The sequence below is a fragment of the Girardinichthys multiradiatus genome, chromosome 22 (genome assembly GCF_021462225.1).
Source record: "Girardinichthys multiradiatus isolate DD_20200921_A chromosome 22, DD_fGirMul_XY1, whole genome shotgun sequence".
In the NCBI taxonomy this organism is placed as follows: domain Eukaryota; kingdom Metazoa; phylum Chordata; class Actinopteri; order Cyprinodontiformes; family Goodeidae; genus Girardinichthys; species Girardinichthys multiradiatus.
The window spans coordinates 12,189,604-12,204,943 of NC_061814.1; the positions used below are offsets into that span (position 1 = coordinate 12,189,604).

The 15,340-nt window shown below is 39.8% G+C and overlaps 1 protein-coding gene across 1 annotated transcript in view; it reads right to left on the bottom strand.

Moving 5' to 3' along the window:
• The window catches only part of LOC124859068 (sprouty-related, EVH1 domain-containing protein 2-like), a 42,151-nt gene extending 31,927 nt beyond the window's left edge, over positions 1 to 10,224 (bottom strand). Inside the window, exon 1 of the mRNA XM_047351556.1 lies at positions 9,652 to 10,224. Within this exon, the coding sequence (XP_047207512.1) occupies positions 9,652 to 9,677 (26 nt within the window). The 5' untranslated portion in view covers positions 9,678 to 10,224. The remainder of the gene's footprint in view (positions 1 to 9,651) is intronic.
• Between the last annotated feature and the right edge of the window lie 5,116 nt (positions 10,225 to 15,340).

Genomic DNA, 15,340 nt, shown 5'->3' on the forward strand with positions numbered 1-15,340 from the left:
TTCTCTGTAGTCCAGGTCAGGCGCTTCTGCCGCTGTTTCTGGTTCAAAAGTGGCTTGACCTGGGGAATGCGGCACCTGTAGCCCATTTCCTGCACACACCTGTGCACGGTGGCTCTGGGTGTTTCTTCTCCAGACTCAGTCCACTGCTTCCGCAGGTCCCCCAAGGTCTGGAATCGGCCCTTCTCCACAATCTTCCTCAGGGTCCGGTCACCTCTTCTTGTTGTGCAGCGTTTTCTGCCACACTTTTTCCTTCCCACAGACTTCCCACTGAGGTGCCTTGATACAGCACTCTGGGAACAGCCTATTCGTTCAGAAATTTATTTCTGTGTCTTACCCTCTTGCTTGAGGGTGTCAATAGTGGCCTTCTGGACAGCAGTCAGGTCGGCAGTCTTACCCATGATTGGGGTTTTGAGTGATGAACCAGGCTGGGAGTTTTAAAGGCCTCAGGAATCTTTTGCAGGTGTTTAGAGTTAACTCGTTGATTCAGATGATTAGGTTCATAGCTCGTTTAGAGACCCTTTTAATGATATGCTAATTTTGTGAGATAGGAATTTTGGGTTTTCATGAGCTGTATGCCAAAATCATCCGTATTAAGACAATAAAAGACCTGAAATATTTCAGTTAGTGTGCAATGAATCTAAAATATATGAATGTTAAATTTTCATCATGACATTATGGAAAATAATGAACTTTATCACAATATGCTAATATTTTGAGAAGGACCTGTATAATCAAAACCAAAACTCTGTGTGAGATGATAGTAGCTAAAAAAACAAGCTTTAAAGCTGGCAAATAAACCATTTTATTGTGCCGTAAACATTCTCAGCTTTATACACCTTATAAAAAACTTAAAAATCACCAACACACCCTTAAGTTGGGCCTCAAGCTAACTATGGTGCAACACTAGCTAAATACTTCCCCAAGAACTGAAAGTTCATGGAGTTCATTCACTGGGGAGCAGAGATGAATGGGAGTTTTCTGCAAACAGCCTCCGAACCGTTGTATATATGGATTTACCAGGGTGGGGGGTGTAGGGAGACGCAGTGAAGTACATGAATACTTGAGCTATTATAATCTTGGTCATCAAGTCAGCTGATGAGCAGAGATTTAAAAAAAAAAAAAAAAGGGGGGGGCAAACAATCCAGGTCCATTGTTTGGTATCCTGATATAAACAGCTCAGGCCATTATATAGCCTGAAGGCTCCAGAGAGCAAGCAGTGATGAGCCTCTCGGCGAAACACAGGAAACACTGTGAAAAGCATCTGTTCCATGTGATGTGTGCGTGCACGCGTGTGCCTGTGGAGGGGGAGTACAGACGGCCAAATAAAAAAATACCAAGGGTCTGCAAAGGAAGGTCATCCGTGGACATGCATGTGTTTATCCATCTCAGTGCCTGCATTTTAACACATACCATTCAATGCAACTCCTCGTCATCTCTTCACTGTCTGCAGCTAGTAGAAAATGAAGCCACTTGTCTAATACACAGTAAAATGTGCAGATATGACTGCAGTGTTTGCCTCACTTCAATGGCTTCCAGTTCGTTAATGGGTTGTTGGTTTTTAAGGCTGTTCCTGGTACTAGAAGAACTTCCACATTTTCAGACCTCACTAAGGTTGATAAAATTGGTTACCACGAGATATCAAAAGAAACACAGCAGTAATTGTGAAGTTGTGGTTAAAGCCCGGTGATTCCATTTAACAAACTGTCCTTTGAGCAACAGAGAACCGAGGAAAAAGTTAAATATGTTGTGACAAAAGAAAACCTCTACCCAGCCGCATCCATGCATCTGCCAAAATTGTTTAAATCTGTCCGACATCAATGTGAATAACGATGATCGAGCCTTGCAACAGATTCTCAACTGGATTGAGGTCTAGACTTTGACTAGGTCATTCTCATGCATGAATATGGTTTGATCTGAACCATCCCATTGTATTTCTGGCTGTATGTTTAGGGCCATTGTCCTCAAACCTTGTCTCTTCAGAGGTATTCTTCCAGGATTGCCCTGTATTTAGCTCCATCCAACTTCCCACTAACCAGTCTCTCGCCCCCTGCTGAACAAAAGCATCTGCCACAGCATGATACTGCCACCACTTTGGTTCATTATGAGAATGGCATGTTATGCTCTTATTTGCCCAACACACATTTCGGTTTGCATGTGTGACCGGATTTTATTAACAGTTTCTTATAATGACACAAAATATGTTCTGTATCCAGTATTGCACTTTGATCCTTGGATAATATTCTCCAGAGGGAGAGGACTTAGAGCAGGTGGTCTATGACGTGGTAGTGTATGATGTGGCCGTATTTCTTTTCTGTTCACTGTTATTTGCAGAATAAGCGTAGATCGTTTCTCTACGAAAGACGACTCTGTGTTAAATACAAATGGTTCAGCTTCTTGGCTTTTAGTCTCTGGTAGTTTATTCAACATTTCTGTCTGTTAAAATCAGATTCAGCTACCTTAGAAAAAGACCGAAAATGAGGAACAATGCAGTTCTGCAGAGGGAACACAGGCCATCTAAGTCCTTGCTGTTGTGTTCACCACTTAATGAGTGCTTTTTATTTCAGGGATGGGTTCAGTTTCAACTCTATGTCGACCTTAGCTGAATGTTACTCGGCATCTCCTGTCCAATACTGACTGTGCACATGCTGACTGGGCAGCAGCTCACACTGAATCTATACATGCTATGCTCATAGTGTGACCCATGTGTGTGTGTGTGTGGTGGTAGGGATGTGGGTGTAATAAAAGGGACCTCCAAACCAGGGACATGAAAAAGATAACACACATTAAAACTGACAACTTACGGCCTATGCAGGTAATAAAGAAATGCACCTAGACGGGGACATAACAAAAGACAGTAAATGGATTGCTGATGCTGCAAAAGAGGGAGTGAGAAGCATTACAGTGTACTGTCATCATAAAAGAATACATGACACTATGAGTACAAACAGGTGTGTCTTTATGTCCTGACCCTTCCTTAATTCCATAACTGGCTTTACTTCAGATAAGAAAACCGCATTACACAAAACAGTACATAATTATTACGATGACTACTTCTGTCCAGTAAAAAGATGAAGACAGCAAGGCTACATCCAACAGCACAAAGCACAACAATAATCTCACCAAATGCTCAAATTTACATATAAAACAAATATCGTGGAAAGGTTCAATATTTTTGTTACTCATTTCAAAAAGTAAAACTCATTATATTGATTCAGTACAGGGTAAAATATTTCAAGCCTTTATTTCTTGTAATTTTGATGAAAATGGCTTACACATAATGAAAACCGACAATTCAGATTTTATTCAGAAAATTATAATATTGTAAAAGCTATAACATATTCATCGAAAGTTGAGTGGAAGGATAAATTGTTGTATGAAAAGGTGCATTGTCAAGCAAAATCTATTTAAGAATTTGGGGGAGTGGGCTTAGGATGGGGTCAGTGCACAGTGGACTGTTGATCAGTGATCCAATGTTCTCTTTTCAGAAAAAGTCAAGTTTGCATTTTATTTGGAAATCAACGTTCCAGAGTCTGGAGGAATAGTGGAGAGGCACAGAATCCACATTGCTTGTAGTCAAGTATGAAGTTTCCACAATCCGTGATGATTTGGGGTACCATGTCATCTGCTAGTGTCGGTCCACTGGGTTTTCCTAAATCCACTGTTACTGTTACAGCCATCTACTAGGACATTTTAGACCAGTGCATGCTTCCTTATGCTGACAAGATTTACAGAGATGTTGATTTAATTTTGCAGCAGGACTTGGTACCAGCCCACACTGCCAAAGGTACCAAAAGCTGGTTCAGTAACCATGGTGCTACTGTGCTTGCCATCAAACTGACCTGGCCTAAATACCATATAGTATTTATGGAGTATTGTCAAGAGGAAGATGAAAAACACAAGACCCAACAATGCAGATGACCTGAAGGTCACCATCGAAGCAACCTGGGTTTCCATTACACCTTAGAAGAACCACGGGAGGCTAATTGCATCAATGCCACACAGCATTGATGCAGTAAATCATGCAAAAGCAGCCCGAACCAAAAGTACATAGAAATGACCGCACTTTTCAGAAACCTGACATTTCTGTTTAAAACATAATTTTGTATTGATCTCACATAATATTCTAATTTCCTAAGACACTGAATTTGGGCTGTTCATTATATGTAAGCCATGCCAATCGAACAAGTTTGTTCATCTGATCATCAGGAAATGTGGAGATCTTAACAAGAGCATGATTATTAGTTCCAATGTATATACAGAAATGTGTACTCAATTTAATCCAGTTTCAAAGTCAATCATATATTTATTCCAATTCTATGCTAATTATAGAACACAGTGTTTTAGTTTATCATGCCAGTTGGAAAACAATGTTCTATCTAAGGAAAGCCAGCTGATTGCATCACTCCAGATTGCTCCAGTCCCTCCTCCTGAATGAGCATGTGGCTACAGTGGACTTCGCTGCAAATCCTCATACTGAACATGCATGTGGCAACAGTGAAAAGGAAAACTCCAGTCAGTTGTCAAATATGGTACAAAATCCCCCCATATTGGGTAAAACGTGACATGTGGTTGCTATAAAAGCCTGACTTTTCCCTCTATTCTCTTTGTTTTCCATCACCATGTCCCCACCACTTTCTATTAGTTTAAGAACTTTAGACACTAAAGACAAATATATTTGCATGCAAAACGTAAATGCCTATTACTTGAAATAAAATATTGTAAGAAGCATTGGGCTCAATGTTGGTCTAATGTTGATGAACAAAGAAAGACTTCAAATAATTTTAAACCAGAAGAATTGAATCAAGCCTTTTTCTATATGAATTTTTTATGGAGAACTATTTCTGAGTTTAAATGTACCAAACAACATTGCTATTAACTGTAGCTAAATTGCTCAAGAAAAATGCCCTGGTAAATTATAACATTATGAGCCACTATAGGCTTTCAGTGCAAAAAGAGCCAAGACTTGTTTTGTAAAGTTACCTAGGCCGACTTCTTTGAAAACTTCCAGGGTGTGGTTTGGTTTTGCACATCGCCCATGACAAAGGCAAACTTTATCAGAAACCTGACTTGGAAAAAGGCCATAAAGGTACTGTCTACAGCAGGAAATGCACCAACAGCTACAGATAGTGACTTTGTGACAAGGGCGTGGATACAGTCTCCCTTTAAGATTGGGGAGACAGACTCCGATGTAGGACTATGCTACCCTACAAGATGGCTGACAATCGCACACATAAAACATATGTTTTAATTAAACCAATAAAACTGGTATAACAATTTACAAACATTTGATGCCAATACATTTTAATCAATATCCACGTAGAAATTATTAAATTTCAACCATTTTTTATACTGCATTTAGTCAACAAAATGTGTTAAATTGTAATTATTTAAGATCGTTTTAGTTAATCTGGTTTGTCCTCAATGTAAAAAAGAAACAAAAAACAAGAACTGATTAGAGATTAATTCAATTCAGTTTTATTTAAATAGACACTCCACAAAGTCAATTCATATCATACAGATTTCATATCAGGTACATACATTCCAATTAATCCTAACTATCAAACAGTGCAGTCAGATTCAGTTATTTTTTCAAATTGGTTAAGTAGTTTTTCTATCTAAGGAGACTCAGCAGATTTAATCGAGTCAGTGACTTGTAGCAGTCACTCCTCCTGGATGAGCATGTAGAGACAGTGGGCAGTCAATGGCGTTGACTTTGCAGCAATCCTTCATACTGAGCATTAATGTAGCGACAATGGAGAAGAAAAACTCCCTTAATTATGGCATTATATTACTGATATAGGAATAAACCTTTGAAATAAGTTCTATTGAGTTGGCATGTAAACCTTTTCCCTGACAACCACAGCTTGCCAATAATTAGCAACAACTCCCTCAGGGTTAAGACGCTTGATTGCTAACAAAGTTTGATTTTAGCATTAGCGCTTTCATTAAACTAGTAATGGCATAAAATTATCTTAAAACCATTAGAAACCTTCCAGTAAGGTGCAATTTAAACCCTCCCAAGCACAGTTAAGAAGCATTGCAACCCCTACAGTAAACATAAGAAGCTTGGCATGCTAGTTTGTTTATCTTTAGCATTAGGGCTGTTTCTAAGCTAGTTGAGGCAATAATGTTTGTAAACCAGAACACTTTTAAAATCTGGACTGAACCAACATCTTTAATTTCTAATTAAAAATGTATATGTTGAATTTATTACCTGAATGGAGTAGTTCATGTTCTTCAAATTTAGCCAAGATTGAACAATGCATTTACAAACTCAGAGGCATAAGGTTGTATAACCTTAGCATAATTTAATTTGGAGCCTCAAACCCAGTTTGTATAATTGATTAAATAAACAACAGTAAATACATTATAGGAAACAAGATGATTTTTCTGACTGTCTCCTTTTGTGCAAGAAATGCGCCCTTTTACCAAGATATGGCCTACGGACTGGCATCAAGGTGTACCAAGGTTTTAAAGAATTACGTTGCCAAAACCACCCACATTTTCAGTCATATTGTGCCTGCGGGGTAAAGTCCTATTAATGAGACTCCAGATGAAGTGCTGGACTGACCAAAGTTTTCACCAGTTGCATAGAGCACAAACACATGCAGCGGTCCTCTCCCACCTGCTGCTGCGCACTGCCTGTCAGCTGGGTGAGATAAGGCTACTACACTATTTCCCTGCTAACAAACAGAAATACAAGTTTGGCTTTTTGGAAATATATCTGGCCCTGAAAAACACGGACAGTGATGGTGTGGGAGCTAACCCACTATTAAGGGAATATTGTTTTAGGTCAGAATAATTGGAACTATTCTACGCAGTAAATAAAAAACTAGATCATGGAAAATTTTATCTTAAATTTCTGCGTGAATACTACACAAAACAAAAACATGTAAGATGTTGCAATACTGATATGACTTGCGATAAATAAATAATTGAAAAGTCTTTCTACTTTGGGTCTATAGCAAACAGACATCTTATATGTAATCCATCCAGCTACTGGGAAAAATGATTTCCATCTCAAGATTTTTCAGAATAAATTGCTTCGGGTCGACATCTGCTGTTTTGGCACTGAAAAAAAAAAAATCTGTTGTGGTTTCTTTATGTCCTGCCCACCTCTCTACCTTCTAAAACATTTTAATTTGTATTTAACAAGAAGGGTCACCAAATATATTGCAGGCATTGACAGCCTTAATGCATGATAATAAAATTATTAGCTAAGATTTATTGCAGTCCAGGTTTTGCTTTGTGATATGCATATTACACACAGTGATACTGCGATAATGATACATTTGTGATATATTGAGTAGCACTAGTAAATACCATTGTATTTTCGCTTAAGGTCATCACAGCGTGAGAACCTCATACCAGCCAATGGCTTTTTCAAAACCAACTCAGTCAAGTAGGGGGCTCCAACTGTCATTTTTTTTTTTTTTTTTAGATGTTTTGAGTTAATTTGTCCCTGATATAAACAAACTAACAACCTTATATGACTATTTGCATGATCATAAATCTATGAATATTTTCCTGTGTAAATACAGTACAGCTATTACGTCATTTTCTAATTCTAAATAAATTTATATTTCAAATTACTTTTTAAATTTTAAGATCTACATTCTGTGTCAGAGGTCAAGCCTGCCAAGTACAGGTACACAACCCTTATGCTCTTCACAGGAAGTCAGTAGACTCTCCCTGCTGAGGAGACTGAGGTGTTTTGCAATGCGGAGGGTACTCTTTAAGACCTTTTTAAATCTTGTGGCATTAGCCATCTTCTATGGTGTAGTTTGTTGGAGCAGCAATTTATCTACAGCTATGAGGAAGCGGTTAGATAAGCCCATCAGGAAGGCCAGCTCCATCCTAGGATGCCCCCTCGACCTGGTGCAGGTGGCGGGAGATAGATGAACTCTGGCAAAACTAACATCACTCTTGGTCAGTGTCTCCTACCCCCTGCTTTTTCAGAACTGAAGAGCTTGTTCAGTGACAGACTGCTGCATCCCAGGTGCACAAAAGAGCGTTATCACAGGTCCTTCCTCCCAGCAGCCTCCCAGACTTTATAACCTCACTGCTTACAACAAATACATTAAGTATTTACATCCCTGCTCTTATTGCACAGTTTTTCCGCATTTCTTGTAAATGGTCTCTTTTATGCACAAATATATTCTGCACGTTTTTAAAATTATCCTATTCAATTGCACATGTTTAATTCGAGTATGTTGAATAACCACACACAATTTATTTGCGCTTACTGTACAGTCTCTTATTCTTATTGTGCGTTTTTATATTTTTACCTCTGTATGAATCTGCATGCTTCGACTTGTCTGTGACTTTACTGCTGGTACATCTGATTTTCCCCACTGAGGGACAATAACGTTTATTTCTATTCTTTTATTCCCATTCTACAAATTAAAATGCTCCAATAAAACCTTAATAACTGCATTGGCTTAATGTTTAATACCCTCCAAAATCCATTTTTATAGCGAGTTGTCAAGTCAGCACAGACCTGTGCCAGATTACGGACTCTGCCTGTGAGACCGGGGGACAAACACTCAGCCGCGGGGCTGTGCTGACTACAACACGGCCAGCAGGCATGAATGGGGACGTGCTTAAGGTTAGAGGGCTTTTATGAATGAGCCGCCGTCACGCCACCGCAGCGCAAACATCCTCCCCCCATCCCCATCCGGTGCCCTTCGCCCTTCCAACCCCCCGCCAACAGATCAGCACAGACAGGCATTGCCACCAAGCAGCCTGGCTCAGACGATTGGCACAAAATATGAGACTGATATAGGTTATGTGTCGCTGAGTATTAACCATTTCGTAAGGGGGAAATATTCGCCTTTAACATAGATCCACTGGTGCCGGGTAAACAGCTCTGTGGGCCTACATGCTGAGCTACATTTCATAGAAGCCAAACGATCCAGCGAGTCTGCGTGGCGGACAAAAATGAGCCGCGACGGCTCGAATCAAACACAATCAGATGAATATTTTTCCCCCTCTGAAAGCCAGCCGTCGTTTACAATCTATAAAGCCTACGAATTTTTTTTATGAATGGAGCGCGGTAGGCTATGCAAATGAGGGCGATTGAGAAAGAGATGGCGGATGAGGCATATCGGATATCTCATATCCTGTGAGACTTCCCCATTCGGTTGGAAGCAAACACACAGATGTGACCGAACAGCGGAGGCGTATACAAATAAATGCGCATAACAAACGGTGCCCCATGCTCGATGCCGTCCCTGTATTTATAAATTATGTTTAAGGCGCAGTTTGCTCGGCGTGTTTGAGTTCCCAAGTTACGCTGCAGCAGGGCCTCGCTGCTGCTTTCTCGCTTGAGATCCTTTCAGAAAATGTTTCCGATCCACCCACGCTTATTCCCCTCCTCCTCCTCCCACTCTTCTTTCTCTCGCCTTCTTTAGACTGTATTTCAAGAACACAATATGGGAGAGGGGGGGGGGCACCGTAAAAAAAAACACACACACGCACAAGCGCACACTGTCGATGCGTTTAAACAGTAAAAAATTACAAGCAAATGTGGTGAAAGGGAAGTATAGATTGCAAAGAGTTTGCACATTCCACCAAGTTGCTCCAAGCACCTCCAACTCATAAGCACGGAGAAAGGGGGAGAAAGAGAAATCTTCAAGCTGCATTACTTACTCGTTTGGGTGTGTTTCCTCTATCATTTTTTCTTTTCACCTCAGGTAATATACCACGGCGGTTGCATACTTTTCACTCGTCATTCTTTCACCTCCGATCCTGTGTTCAATTCCGCATAAATCCCCCCTGCGCCTTTGTGCGACTGTCGGCTCTCAGGCTTTGCCCTCGATAGCCTTTTTTCCTGAAATTCTCCCTTTTCCTCTTCTTTCTTCCCCTGAAGCCACGCTGTTTTCTTCTGGATCGCAAAAACGGACCTCCTCTCCTCCGTCTGAAACTTTAATACCCAATCAGTGGATAAACGCAGGCTGCACTGGCAATGTTGGTTGCCGAATTCAGCCCTTGATTCTCTCTAACCCCCCCACCTTACCCAAACACATACACACACTCCCACACACACTCTTGGTTTTTTAAGTCCTAAGGCGCATGTTTTCACCGACGACTCCGCTTCCAGTTGTGCGTAAAAAAAGCGCGTCTTCGCTGCTGTAGCCGAGGGGTGGCCCCGCTAGAGCCCCATCTCTCACTACTCCATGTTGGATTGCAGGCGGCCGAGCTGCACCAACTACTCCGGGGGAGGAGGGAGAGGAAGGCTGGGGGTGGAGTGGAGAGGGGAGGGGAGGGGAGCAGGGCGGAAGCGGTGACGTCGTGCTACATTTTGGTGGAGGGCCCAAGACGGCTGCAAGCTGTAGCCTATAGTGGCCCTTGATGAACGCGCCCATCTCCCTCCTTACACACACACACACACACACACACACACATCCTTGGCTTTCTATCTTTAGAAGGACATTGCATTGACTAGCATTTATTTTAGATTTATTTCTATGCCCTAACCCTTAACCTAACCTGGAAAATATGCATAAAGGTGGTTAAGTATGGAAAGCCAAAAGCACCAAAATGTGCAAAATATATATAGGATAAAATAAGGTTTGAATATGCTAAAATTTGAAATAAATAAAATAACTAAATATATTCCTGTTTATTTTGTGACGAAAGTTAAACGTATAGCTAAATAATCAAATGTAGAATTCATTAAAGACATTCTGAAGTTATATGTCAGTCAGTCAGTAATTTTCTACCACTTCTTCCATAGTGGGTCACAGGTCAGCAGTCTATGGGCAGGAGGCGGGGTACAGCCTGGAGAGGTCACCAGTCCATCACAGGGCAACACAGACAGGACAAACAACCAAGCACACACCTACTGCGCCACTGTGCAGCCCGAAGTTGTATGCGTCATATTTAATTATTTCACTCTTTATTAGAACTGCATGATATTTGGAAAACATGAAATGAAAATATTATTCTTTAATGTTGCAATCATGTTCTTGATTGTGATTAATCCACATTTCCCTTACTAACGTTTTTCTTTTCCATTAACACAACCACCACTGGAGGTTTCTGATCTTGAACATTCAGATCTACATAGGGTGTGGGCTAAACTTATTCTTGGCAACCAGAGTTTTAATTCATGACATTCATTGACTTTAACCCCCCATTTTACATCAAGACTTTTCTGTTTCTCACCAGGCAAAGAAAGTATGATCTGAATAGGAGCTATTGATTAGAGCACCGTTTCTCAAACTTTTTATAACAAATACCACCAGAAGTTAAAACTTCCAAGTTTAAAGTTGGAAAAATTAACACAAAGAGTCCTAGAAATCGCAAATTCAAAAAAAAAAAAAAAAAAAAAAATGTTAAGGGTTTCTAGCAACCGTCATAATCCTAAATAGGTCCCTTCCATATAAAAGTTAGTTCCTGTAAAAACAATTTGTGAGCTTATTAATGAACAAAACCCACTGCCTTTCAAACGTTGAACTGAAACACGGTTAAGCTGGGTTTGATGTCATTCTCAGATCCAAGTTCTGCCCTCCAAGCTAAACACAACATATTATAAGTGGTCACAAGGGCTTGTTCCTGGTTAACTGTCAACCATTTCATCATGGTTTTTTTGTTCACATTTACCTTGCAAATATGTAATACCGCCCCCTCTTCTGAGTACATCTCGAGGCAGCCCTTATACCACAGTTTCAGAACAGTTAGTTCCCCTACCCACTAATTGATCCAGATCCGGGTACAGGGTTGCATCAGACGACCATGGAATAAAGAAATAGTACATAAAAATAGATTTAAAATAAAAATAGATTTAATACATTGCTTATTTAGCTGTTCATATTTTTTGTATTATTTGCTGACCTTTAAATAAACAATAAAAGATAATTTTTTATTGTACTGTGGCACTTTTTGACCTCCACAGCTATGTGCAAATTTCCCAACTTGTTGTAAAAGTAGCTAATACAAAATATAAATAATTTGCGCTTAAAAAGCAATCAAATTGTAAGTGGGTGTCTGATCAAACACAACAAGATTAAAGGACTTTCCAGGCTAATCTTGTTAACGTTTTACCAACATATCTATCAATGACTGTTAATCCTGTACTGCCTTTGTGTAAACCAATCTCTGGACTGAGCTCTTTAAAATCCATTGATCTACAAAAGAGTGAACAAGTTAGTTGATTAGTCACTTTTGTTGGCTAAGAATTCCACCAGATTTTCATTCCAACCCCTAAACAGTTGCCAGCATTGTTGTTTTCCTTGCAGGTTCATGTCTGTGTGACGAAAAGAAAAGGAAAAACAATCTTCAGGATAAAACTATGATAGTGCACCGCCCTCTGCTGGTGACTAATCCATTTTACAATTAAATAATGTACTTTTTTTTGTTGTTGTTGCATATTCTAACACAGTTGTTCTTATACCAGATAAACCTTTGATTTATGCCAAGCGTATTGGTAGATATTTAAAACAGTAGTGAAACATGACCTGGACCTTTTTTTAGTTTGCTGGGTTAGAAAAAGAGAAACAATGTTCTCATCTGTTGGCAATGCATGATTGATTCAAGGGTGTGGTTTAATTAGTCCTTCCATTTTTAATTACAAATGAGAGTTTCTAAGTTTTAGGCTGACAAAATAACAGCAATTCACTAGAAGCAGGAATTCAGATCAGGAACGTTAGCGGTTTCTCACCAATTCCAACCCGAAAATCCAATATGGCTACCTAGCATTGTAAAACTGAATGTAGATACAGCAAAAAAACAAACCCCCCCCCCCACCCCCCCAAAAAAAAACCTGTTCCTTTGCACTCTTCTTTAGTTTTTTCTTTGGAGCTCATGAAATACTGCACTGCACCTCTTTGCAAAGATTAACGTACTTAAACCACTAATCATGTCTGCTGTTTGGGCTTGTTAGCTCTACATCACAGTTCATTTGTCAGTATTTACTTTGTGAATAATAAATACCAACATTTCTTTGGAGTATCACTAAAGGCAGCCAGTACAAGTAGGCTACAAGAAGTGTCTCTAAGCAGGGCAATGAAACAAAGAACACAGACAAATCCTTTCTGAAAGGTTAAAAAATGGGGTTTTGGTTAGGGTCCTGTCTCAATTTCAACTACATTATTACTCAAACACTTTTCTCAGCATCAGACATGTTAAACTTAGGTTTTGTTTTTCTCAACACTTGGTTAAGACCGCAGCTGCAACCTAACCTGAAACTATATTCAAATGCTACCAATAAATATTTTATTTAAAAAATTTCAATGTTCAGCGTTATCCCCCTAAATGTTGAGGATGAGAACAGGAGAGAGATGCTAAAACAAGAGCGGAAAACATGTTCCAGTGCAAACATGTGAATGTTTTATCAGATTGTTTTGACAAGTGTGATGTAGTTGAGTCTGCTTGTTTACAAGTTTGGGTTCTAAAATATTTGGCTGGAGCTCTGCTACAGCTAGCAACACAACTACAATAATGTGATTACAGCAATCATCTCAAAGATGGTCTTACAATTGTTTAGTCTTGGACCTGCCTCACTCAGAGTCTTGGTCTTCCTTGGTATGCTCTGCTCTTGGTCCTGATTCGGTCCCGGGGTTAGGTGGGGTATGGCATGGTCAAAGTCCAGATGTAAAATTTGTAAAGGTAAGTGAGTCAAAATTGCTCCACAGTGATGTAATATACTTGTTGCAAATTAGTGTAAATGCTTGATGGCAGTTGTTGTCGCCAAAAGTGGCACAACCAGTTATCAGGATATAAGGGGAAATTGCTTTTCCCCATAGGGCCGGCTATTTTGGATAGAAGGGAATTTTGATTAAAGTGATTTAACTATCACGTTCGGTACATGATGTTTCTTAAGTGCAGTTATGTAGTCCGGACTGAAGTCATGTTGGCACAACACTGCCTCTATGTGGTCAGAATGTGACAATTCAGTTTTCTCCATTCACAATGCAAAAATCCCAGTAAATAAAAAGTAAATCGTTAAAAAGCTAATTTACTTCAATTATTCAATTCAAACAGTGAAAGTCAATATTATATAGACCCATTACACAGAAAGATATATTTCAAGTGTTTATTTCTGTTATGATTATAAACGACAACTAACAAAAACCCCAAATTCAGTCTCTCAGACAATGAAAATTATAGATGAAAACCACAAAAAGATTGTTTAAACAGAAATGTCGGCTTACTAAAAAGTGTTTCCATGTAATTACACATAGAGTGGTTGCACTCAGTATATGATCGGGGCTCCTTTTACACAAATTACTGCATCAATGCAGCGTGGCATAGAGGGATTAATTTTAACAAAGCTTAACTGCGACCTTCAGGTGACCTGCATTGTTGGTTCTGGTGTCTCTCATCTTCCTCTTTACAATACCTGATAGATTCTTTGTGGGGTTCAGATTAGTCCAGTTTGCTGGCCAGTCAAGCGCAGTAACATCATGTTCATTGAATCAGCTTTTTCTACATTTAGCAGTGTGCAGGTGCCAAGTCCTGTATTAGTCCTTTGAGGACTAATGCAGTCTCAAATAGGGGACAATGTCCTCTGTCCTATTTGTGCTGGTCCCAAGCCCAGATAACTAAACTTGTTTCACATCTGCTATACAAGTCAAGATGATGATCTCCATCTTGAATTAATCAAGGCCCAGGTTAACAACAACTGCCATTGGTGCTGGTGGAAATTGGGCTACTGTTGCTCAGCAAAGAAGAAGAGGAGGAAGACAGTAGTGGTTCTAGACCACATTTACCATGGGGCCCAGTCTTTTTTCAATGGGGCACAGAACAAAAGAATGAAACAAAAAAAACATGGCAATATTTCATCATTTAAGAATTGATTTACATATTATGTCTTCATGACTGGGGCCATACCAGTCGCAAGGACCAGTTCTACAGGGGCACTGGCCTCTGTTGGCCCCTGTCTAGAACCATCCATTGTAGGTAGAGAAGAGGAAAGGCAAAAGTCTATGACTGAGAGTAGGGGCTTTAACTGTTGGGACTATGACAGGAAAAGCTAGCTAGTTGACTGACATGATGCAGAGGAAAAAGGTGGACATACTGTGTGTTGAAGATACCAGGTGGAAAGGTATCAATGCTAGAAGCTTAAGAGCAAGGTTCAAGCTGTTCTACCACAGCGTGGCTGGGAAGAGAAAGGGTGTTGGAGTTATCTTGAAACAGGAGTTTGTTTGAATGTTCTGGAGGTGAAAGGATTGTCACATAGGATAATGAGTCTAATGCTAGAAAATGAAGGTGTGATCTTCAATGTTGTCAGTGGTTATGGCTCACAGATAGGATATGAGTTAGAGGAGAAGGAGACATTCTGGAGTGAGTTAGATAAAGTGATGCTGAATATCCCCAGAGGTGAGAAAATGATGAT